Source organism: Epinephelus moara, chromosome 12 (assembly GCF_006386435.1).
Source record: "Epinephelus moara isolate mb chromosome 12, YSFRI_EMoa_1.0, whole genome shotgun sequence".
NCBI classification, from domain to species: Eukaryota; Metazoa; Chordata; class Actinopteri; order Perciformes; family Serranidae; genus Epinephelus; species Epinephelus moara.
Window position 1 is genome coordinate 14959301 of NC_065517.1, and position 9891 is coordinate 14969191.

The window sequence follows — 9891 nt, forward strand, 5'->3', positions numbered from 1 at the left end:
ACGCCAAAGTATTTTCTCAGGAAAAGTCTTCCAGACACTCAGGGGTGAATTCCCAAAAGGTTTGTGTGGCTGCTCAACCTGTGCAAATAAAAAGAAAAGCACCCACAAAGAGTAATGCACACCTAACTCCGCTGCAAAGCAAATAGCGTCTCTGTTTAAATAAGTAAATATGCATTAATGTGGTGCTAAAGTTGATCCTTTTAATGCAAATGAGGCTCAGTGATCAATGCTAATAGCCACATGCAGTTACAGTGAAAACTGTTATCATCTTCAGAGAGTTGGGGTAACTTTCTAGCAATCAAGCCATCTTCTTTTACAGTACGAGGGTGTTTCTTTACGAATTCCCCCTTAGTGTTTACAACAGCATGTGGAAAAAAGCTCATAATTGTATAGAATCATTGTGAAACCACTTGTCAGTCATTCTTTTAAATTAATAGTAATGCATTACTTGCTACATGAGGATAAAATACAAAGTTAGATCTACCATGTAAAAACATCTCTAATTTCTGATCACTGGTTTACTGATCACTTTTCGGACCATACTGCAAAAGGTTATTTCCTACCAATACTATATCCCTGAACACACACACCATTCTCCATCTCACACTTACAAATATAAATACACATTCATTTAAAATGTCTGATGGTAACTTTGTCCTTTGCCTTGATGCGTACTCTGCCTGATGCGTACTTGGTTTCCTGTCGTCCATTGGGGTAGATGGTCTTAACTGTCCCATCAGGATACTCTCTTCTCTTGTACTGGGAGGTGTGGATCTCTCTCTGACCATTGGGGAATTCGACCATCTTTTCACCTGACCTGGATGAGAGGATGATCCAGACAGAACAATGAACAAACTACTTCTTTAAAGGGAAAGTTCTGTATTTTTCAACCTGGACCCTATTTTCCTGTGTTTTTGTGTCTAAGTGACTAATGGGAACAACAATTTATGAAACTGGTCCAATTTTGAACAAAACTGCGGCAAAACAAGCTGCAATGTAATCACTTGGGGGCAATTGTGCACCATCAATTTACATCCACTAAAAGTGCTAGTTTTGCCCACCAACAGGCTCAAAATATTATACTAATTGTCTGACAACATTATTAAGGATCGCTACAGAGATGGACCTTTTTGGTGGAAAAGTAAGATTCTTTTTGTTAAACCAGAAACAGCCCAAAAAATGCCATCGTCCAACCGACCAAACTCCATTTAAAAAACTGTAATTTTATCATTGTAAAACACACTTCATTCAAAGTCAACACAAGCAAAATGAAACTCACAAAACCATCTTAGATCGTCTTTTTCCACTGTTCCAACAATCACTAACTCTGGTTTGGTTGAAATAAACCCTTGATTCACCTAGTTAGACATGACAATATGCTGGCTCTGTACACACTAAAATTATTGTTTATTTAAATGGAGTCTGGTGGGTTTGGTGATGGCAATTCTAGGGCTGTTTCTGGGTCAACAGAAACAAGTTATTTTTGCTTAACATACTGTTATGGCGATACTCCACATTCAATCATAAAGGACAACATTACAAATATATAATTTAAAAAATTATTTTCATCTGCATAAACCCCACTGACCTAGCGATGGTTCTGTTATTACATTCTCATACTATGTGGCCATACTTTGTTCAAAGCCAGTTTATTTTAAATTCTAGTGGAGAGCTCAGAGTTTCCAAACATACTAAATATGGAAAATTTTACGTGTATAGAAAATTATGCAAAAAATAGAGACTAAAGAATATGACACTGTCAGACAGTGAGGATCAAGTTATTTTTTTCCATCCTCTCAACCGTGTGTTAAGATTTTTATATCAAAATTCCATTGTGTCCTCTTACTGATTACCTCATGGTGTAGTAATATTGTTTATTTATTTATGAGGATACCTGTTAGCTGCCACCTCAACGACAGTCTAGTCTTCCTGGGTTCCACTGGCTTTCTGACCCTGCAGACACCCTGAAGCTGATCCTAAAACAAAGCGCCGACTTCAGTCTTACGGTGAACGCTGAACGATGGTGCCATCAGAGTAGATTGTCCTCTCGCTGCCGTCAGGCTCCAAATACTTGATGGTCTGGTCTGGAAATAAGATCTCTCTCTTCCCCCCAGGGTGTCGCTTCTCTGTTACAGAAGGAGACATGTTATAAATGAAAGACTATACTATGAGCTGTAGACATAACTGGAGTCTGAAAACTTTTTCAATTTTCTGAGATGTTAACCAACAGTAATAAAACATGTTTTACCTGATATGTACTGTTGTCAGTGTGCCAGTCTGTCAGTAAATCATAATCAATAAATACAATGAGGTTTATGAGATTTAACTCAAGTATGAATTAAATTATTTCTAAATATGTCTTCTATATTATCATTATATCTATATTTTGAAAACTGTCGATATTAAACCAATAAGTGATATTTTTTGTCGCAATTATGTTGAAATGATGAATTTATTAGCAAGCAGTTGCTTTTTTTTTTTTTTACACATTTGGGGTCATGTTTCTGCCCACCTGATAAATGATAATGAATGTTAGTCCAATACTTACTCTCTTAAAACTCTATTTTTGGTCTCCACCAAAACCTAAATGAAATATTTGGCTTTTTAGCTAATAAATGCTCATCTATGTTCACCAGCTAGTCGCTAACTGTGCCTGCCTGATGTTTGCTGCTGAGCAGATGGAGAACAGAGAGGATTTTACAACTTGTTAACTGACAACAGCTGCCTGCTATGGCTATAAAATAACGTTATGAGAGCTGTGATAGTGAACCAAAACAGTACAGTTACAATCTAGACAGATAAACAATGAGCTGAGACTATAAAGATGCACAAAGCCATGCACAAAGGGGATCTCCAGATTCAGGTGAAAATCACAATGAGAGACTTCTTCACATTGTCACTATACAGTACATTGCTATTATAAAAATACAACTTATGGCCCCTTAAAGGTGAGGAATATATAATATAGATTTTTCTTATGTAGACTTTTCTCTTACCGATCTGCTTGTTGGGGAAGTGAAGGACCTCCAGACCACTTGGGTGGGTGGTATGGGTTGTCTGTGAACCAGCGTAGTAATAAACCTGTAACACACGTACATGATCTTAGTGATACAAATAAAGAATAAAGACATCAACATCATTGATCAGGCGGCCACAGAGCTCACCACTTTCCCATCTTCCAAAATGTGCTTGATGTCTCCATTGAAGAATGTGACTGTTTTTGTCTTCTGGTCTGCAGAGGTAACTTTCCTTGTCCCGTTACTGAGAGTCACCAAGCTGCACCCGTTAGAGAGAAGCTGCTCCGTCTCAGGAGATAAAGAAATCGTTATCAGTAAAAAATTATCAAAATAGTGACAAGTATCATGCAGTTTTCAATTTAAATCTCATTTCTACAAGCCACATTAGCAAGTAATCATGAGCTTGATTGATTGATTGATTGATTGAAAACATACATATTAAATACGAAAATAAGTTTATTAGGCGTATTTATTTGAAATATTATCCCTATCACCCCAAATTATTTCCACACATGGTAGTAAGCCTTGAAGATAGGATGGTAAAATCAAGTTTAGGCAGTGACAGAACTGGCACAGGGAGCATATCGACTTGCACTGCATCAACATGTAATGAGGTTAGTCAGCGCTTTGACACCATCTTTTGTCCGTCCTCATAAATTATTGCCAGGGTGCTTAAAGACCACTTAACGGTGTATTATATACTTGAATAATTTGATACCAATGAGATTTACACAGCATTAAAATGAAATGGACTAATGGGCCATAGCTCTGAGTGCTTGAGGCTGCTATTTATCTGAATGTCAACACTTCTGTAGATATGAAGTGTTCACAGATATGTTTTGAAATGGACTGTATTTCTTCACAATACAACACACCTGAGATATTATGATAAAAGTATATTGAAAGGGAAAACAGTTCAGGGTGGATTATACTGAAAAAGTGGATTTGACTATGTGGGATTTGTTACCTAAATAGAAGACCAGGGGTGGAACAAGTATTCAGATCCTCTATTTAAGTAAAAGTACTAAAACTCCAAGTACAAGTCCACTGGACATGAAGGGTATGAAAAAATGTAATCTCAAAAGTAACTAAAGCTGTTAGAAAAATGTAGCGGCACAAAAGTACAATATTTGCCTGAGATGTGGTGAAGTGGAAGTATCAAACTGCATTAAATAGAAAAACTTAAGTAAAGTACAAGTGCCAAAATGATCCTCATCTGGCTGCTTCTCTTGCCTCTTACTATTCCCACCATGCTCGAGAACTTCGACTGCTGCAACAGCCACAGCCATAATGCAGTTTGATAGGTTCTCAGAATTGTTCCCTAAACTCTGTTATAGTGCATGTCGTAAGATGACTGAAATAACAAGAAATGAACATACGAGCAAAAAATGATTCATCCTGAACCGTTCTGTGTTACTGGAAAAAATTTTGTAAGGGCATGTTCATTTCATGTTGTTCTCTCTTAAATAAATGTGAGCTGTGACCATGTGGCAACACAGTGCTGAGTGAGCATGTTTTCGATGTCATCACATCCAATGCTGTGTCATTTTCGTTTATGCAACACACAGTTCACACAACATTACAGTGAAAGAGGAAGTAGCCAGATTCTTAAGGAAAAGTACTAAAACAATATTGTGAACATACAGTTACAAGTAAAAGTCGTGTGGTGAGGGGCGTCGGTGGCTTAGTGGATAGAGCAGGTGCCCCATGTACAAGGCTGTTGCCGCAGTGGCCCAGGTTCGAGTCCAGCCTGTGGCCCTTTGCTGCATGCCATCCCCTCTCTCTCTCTCCCCCTTTCACACTTGGCTGTCCTATCCATTAAAGGCAAAATGCCCAAAAACATATCTTAAAAAAAAGTAAAATAAAAAAAAGTCATGTGGTGAGAACTTTTGTCAGAGGATGTCAGTTTAATCCGGAAAATGTACTTTAAGTATCAACAATGAATAATGTCCCATGTGACTGTATTATAATGTATCATTAGATTATAACTCATGCATTAATATGAAAGCAGGGATTTTACTGTTGGAGTTAGTTTAAGTAGAGCTTATTTTGATCCATTAAGTCATGTTTATGTTCATTATGGACGAAACTGATTATTTTCACTATTAATCGGTTGAGCCATGAGCCCAAAGTGACGCCTTCACAATGTGTGTTTTGTCCAACCAACAGTACAACGTTTAACATTAATAAAAATAAATTGAGTAGTTAAAAGTAAAAGCAGCAATTCCTCACATTCATGAAGCTTGAACTACATAAAGTTTTCCCAGGAAACACCGTTTGTACGATTATCAAAATAACTGCCAATCAATTTTCTGTCAATTGACAAATCATTGCAGCTGGACTTGTATAAACTGTCATGTTGTTTGATTATTTTATAAGCTCTTTGTGTGTTTTGTATGCAAAAATCTTAATTTGACAAGTAACTAGTAACTTAAAAAAATGTAAACAGTACAATATTTGCTTCTGAGATGTATAATGTGGCATGAAAAGTAAAGACTCAAGCAAAGTACAAGTACCTCAAGTTTCTACTTAAGTACAGTACTTGAGTAAAAGTACTTAGTTACATTCCACCACTACAGTATATTTTACCTCCATCTGTCCCTCCAGGTGTTCAGTTTGCGTTTGTGCAGTACAATGATTGGCCACTGAGCGGCACTGTGGCGTAACTGTTAGTGTCTTCCTCAGCTCAGCATACGCTCTGATCAGCTCCTCCAGCTGGTGTCGAACTGCGGACCAATCACTCTCTTTCTGTTTGAACTGCTGATGAAGCACCTCCATCTGCTGCCTGAGGGCCTGCACACACACACACACACACACACACAGAGCCAGAAAACAAACACACTATATAATCCTGTGCACGTAGCTCTGTGAGTCATAGGCTCACTTGAAGAAGTGGGAGTATGTTTGCAAATGTTTGCACAGATTTACGCCACTCTGTGTTTAACTGCTCTGCATCACACCTGATGACGACTGTCTCCATCGGATAAACAAGAAAAAGTTTAAAGGAAATTAAAGTCAAAACGAATGTGACAACTGTGAGTGTTTTCCAGGTATGGATAAACGGTTCCCTGAACTACTCAGAACCTGTTTAGACCTGGCATTAACATGTGTTTCAGTGATTCGAACACAAGTAGACAGCCGAGATGTATCACTGTTCACACCTGTGCCTGTAATGCGTCTTCAGCTGACCACTTGTGTTCAGATTTCATTACTGCCACGCACACAAATATCACAGCCACACTTTTGCTAGCTGCTCTGTAGCATGCTTGCTAGTCACGTTAGCATTTGTGTCAGTAGAGCTGGAGATATCGCTGTCAACAGAAATTAATGTCTCCTTCCATAGGGCAAAACGAGGGATGGTCCTCGCATTAGGACATATTGGTGTTTACACTACAAAAGATAAGTGGTCAAATGCGTCCCAGACCACCTTGGCAGTGATTTAAGTGATCAGATCACAATGCATCTTGGTGGTCGTTTGGACCTATATTTAGCGCTGTCCACTTGTGATCAGATCAATCAAAACCTACATTAACACCAGGTCTGAACAGGCTCTTAGTTAAACATTTTTTTAGCAAGTCATAGTGCATCACATGTCCTCTTTATCACTAAGTTTGGGGTCAAAATGCAAAATGGTGGACTTATATTCGGGACCTAAGGAAGCATTCATACTAGCAAAATCCTTCAAAGTGGTTTGACCCCAACATTAACCTAGGGTTTGCTGGCCCTGCTCCGGAACTGGGTTATCCCCAGTTTTGCAGGGTTAACCCCTAAAAATGGACTTAAACAACAGAATTTTAGATTAACATGAGCTTCGTGTTCCAACGGACATTTGACCCAGGGATAGTAGAAGTGCAGTGTGAATTGTATTGCCCTGGGCTAACAATGTGTGTGTGAAAATAAGCTAAGTTAGCTAGGCTAAGAGTTGACTATGGGTATGGATAGCCCTGGGCTAAGTCCATGCTCTGCTGTTTATTGACCTCACATGAATGTATTTTGATTCAATTTTGTCTAATCGCATTATTGTCTAAAATTATCACAATTCTTTGGTCCGGTCCGGTAATGCTGCAGTTTTTGGGAAAAAAAGGTATCCTCAACGGGTCCATGTCATTGGTTCGACAGCCCATTGGTTCGACAGCCCATTAGTCCAACTGTCCGCGGTGCTGAATGGCTCGCGGCGGGCGTATGGTGCACCGCGACCGGCTTGAGGCGGAGCAGGCCCATGGCTTATGTGTTTTCACTTTCTTTTTCATTTTAACCCACACCATGATCTTTTCCTGACCCTAACCAAGTGGTTTTTGTGCCTAAACCTAACCAGATCTTAACCACAGGGCATCATGATGATTTCGGAACGGACTTCGGAACAATGAGTTTAATATGGTCGGAACAATGGGATGTCGAACCAATGGGCTGTCGAACCAATGCGCAGTTCCCATCCTCAACATGTGACAAGTGCTACTAACTTGCTTAATTTTGTTCCAATTAACAAGAAACAAAATACATGTTGAATTGATTTAATAAGACATTGTTGTTTTTGTTGAAACTGTTTTAGAGAGGTGTTGATTGATCATTTGCTCCACACACAGGTGTTTCTGTTACTCAGCCTACCCTCACTGATATTAATCGGGTTGACAAAATAATAGACACACCTGTCAGCATCACGCAACACAGTTCAGCACCACCACCACCTGCAGCCTCGAAAATGATCATACAGTGGGAAAAAAAACACCAGTAACAGAAACGTGGACGTGCTAAACATCTGAAAGGAAGATTTCTACATCTTCACGAAGATTATTCATTTGTTCGTGATTTGCGTAGCATAAAAGCTGACTCAGTCTTTTCCCATAAACTCATGACATTCAAAGACATGATGTGAATCTATTGTCATCCGCTGTTGCTGCATAGTTACGAAATATAGCTATAGTTTTTTCTGGAAAGTACTTAGAACCTTCACAAGCACCCTGCAACCCTTTAAAAGTCTCTGGAAAACAACTTAACCTGCAGCCTTATCTCTCTTGTTCTATACAAAGACACTGTTTGCATTGTACTCCGTTGGTATGTTGGTAAGTTTCTATGGCAGACAAATAAGAGCTGCCTCTACCACGCCCCCTGACACAGTTTCAAAGCGGTGATTATAATCATTTCCAGTATGACAAGTAGAAGAACGACATCAGAGAAAAACAGGCAGCAACTTGTCCAAATACTTAAGGTAATTAATAGGAAATTATGTGCTGCACACACTTGCCAGAGTGTGATACGTCAGTTTAATTTTCAGTACAAGGATTAACACTAACACCTTTCTAGTTTACGGGGAAATCCAACATAAGTCATATAGTGCCACATCAGCCTGATTCACATTCATGAAACCATCTGCAATAATTACACAATCTATTGTTGTCCACTGGAAGTAGGTTTCACATTTACTAATGCTGGTTTTGAAAGGCTGAAGTGGTACTTGAAAGTATTGTTGAAGTGCTGCCATTAAAAAGCTTATCTAAATCAAAATGCAAATGACAATGCAACACTGGTGGTACCAGTTCTGCAACATGCACGCTGTAGGTGTGGGTGGTATTCATGACTTCTGGGAATACTGCAAGGAGCCTTTCACAAATGCCAGGTAGTAACTTATGACAGAGTTATGGCTCTGACATAGATAAGTGTCATTTTCCAAGGAAGCATTTCGCCTCCAATGTGTCACGTGAGTTGCAATCAAATGTGTGTATGCAACTTGGTGGGAGGGGTGATGTTGTGAAACAGGCCAATGATGTCATGAGAAACACTTGGGCCGTTTGTGAAGCAACACTGTGGCATAACAGCTGCCAAATCAATATTTTTGCAGCTTGGAGAACATGCAGGCCTTGTTTTATCTTTTTATTACTGTCAACAAAACCTGTTAAGACCGAAACCAAAAATGAATTTAACCTACTAACAAGTATGTGTTGCTACAGCCTGGTACAGCTCATGTGCCAAAGAACTCCAGTGTTGGAGGTAGGGAACACTGAGTATAAACCATAGACTGTATAATAAAGATGGATGATGGGACAGCTCCCCAAAAGTAAGGCCAAAACATCTCCATTTGCCCCTTTGGCGCCTGGCTCCAGTATAGGTCAAAACCCTGCCCCCTCAGAGCTAAAAAATCCAAGTACACATCAGTTAAAGTCAGTGTAAAGCAAATTCTGCTGTTTTCTTCTAAACATATTAAATAGGTCATAAAAGTATTCCTCAAAATGTGTAAAATAGCCTTTCAACCATTTACAATTGAATTGTGGAGCTAGGCTTCACAAACTGTGTTTCTAGGTTTCTGTTTTCTGGATTTAGTGGGCGGGCCTTAAATCACAGCCACGTTACGTAACGGAGCTATCCCTGTAGCAGTATAAATACACACTCTTGTACAGTAGGTGGCAGTATGCACCTGGAAGTTGTTTGCGATCCGCCAATAAATTGAGAGAAGAAGAAGAAGCAGTATAAATAGAGGGAATCGCTCGTTGTTCACAAATACTTTCAGGTAGAAAACCAGCAGAGTTTAACTATATATATATATATATGTAGGATTATATCTCGCATTTTTCACGTCACTATATCACCGTTTAGACTAATCTGATGTTTGTAAAGTCTATAAACACAAATGACTGAACAGACATTACTATTTCTGTGTGCACGTTTTGTAATAATAACATGGTTATCGTATGTGTGCACGTTTTGTAATAATAACATGGTTATCGTAGATTAGCTGGGCTAACCATTAGCTGTTAGGGAACTGCCCATTGGTTCGACAGCCCATTGGTTCGACATCCCATTGTTCCGACCATATTAAACTCATTGTTCCTAAGTCCGTTCCGAAATCATCATGATGCCCTGTGGTTAAGGTCTGCAGAGG

General features: G+C 39.1%; 1 protein-coding gene across 3 annotated transcripts in view; it reads right to left on the bottom strand.

Annotated features, from left to right (window-relative positions):
- Positions 1-52: 52 nt before the first annotated feature.
- Positions 53-9891, bottom strand: part of si:ch211-140l13.3 (uncharacterized) — a 51236-nt gene continuing 41397 nt past the window's right edge. For 2 of the 3 annotated variants that reach the window (XM_050058320.1, XM_050058321.1), the window contains exons 9-13: positions 5607-5810; positions 3165-3305; positions 2997-3081; positions 2006-2126; positions 53-817 (exon numbers count right to left, since the gene is read on the bottom strand). In XM_050058320.1, the coding sequence (XP_049914277.1) occupies positions 628-817; positions 2006-2126; positions 2997-3081; positions 3165-3305; positions 5607-5810 (741 nt within the window). In that variant the 3' untranslated portion in view covers positions 53-627. Of the gene's footprint in view, positions 818-1894; positions 2127-2996; positions 3082-3164; positions 3306-5606; positions 5811-9891 lie in introns of all 3 variants that reach the window. The other variant, XR_007570808.1, reaches the window with a different exon arrangement.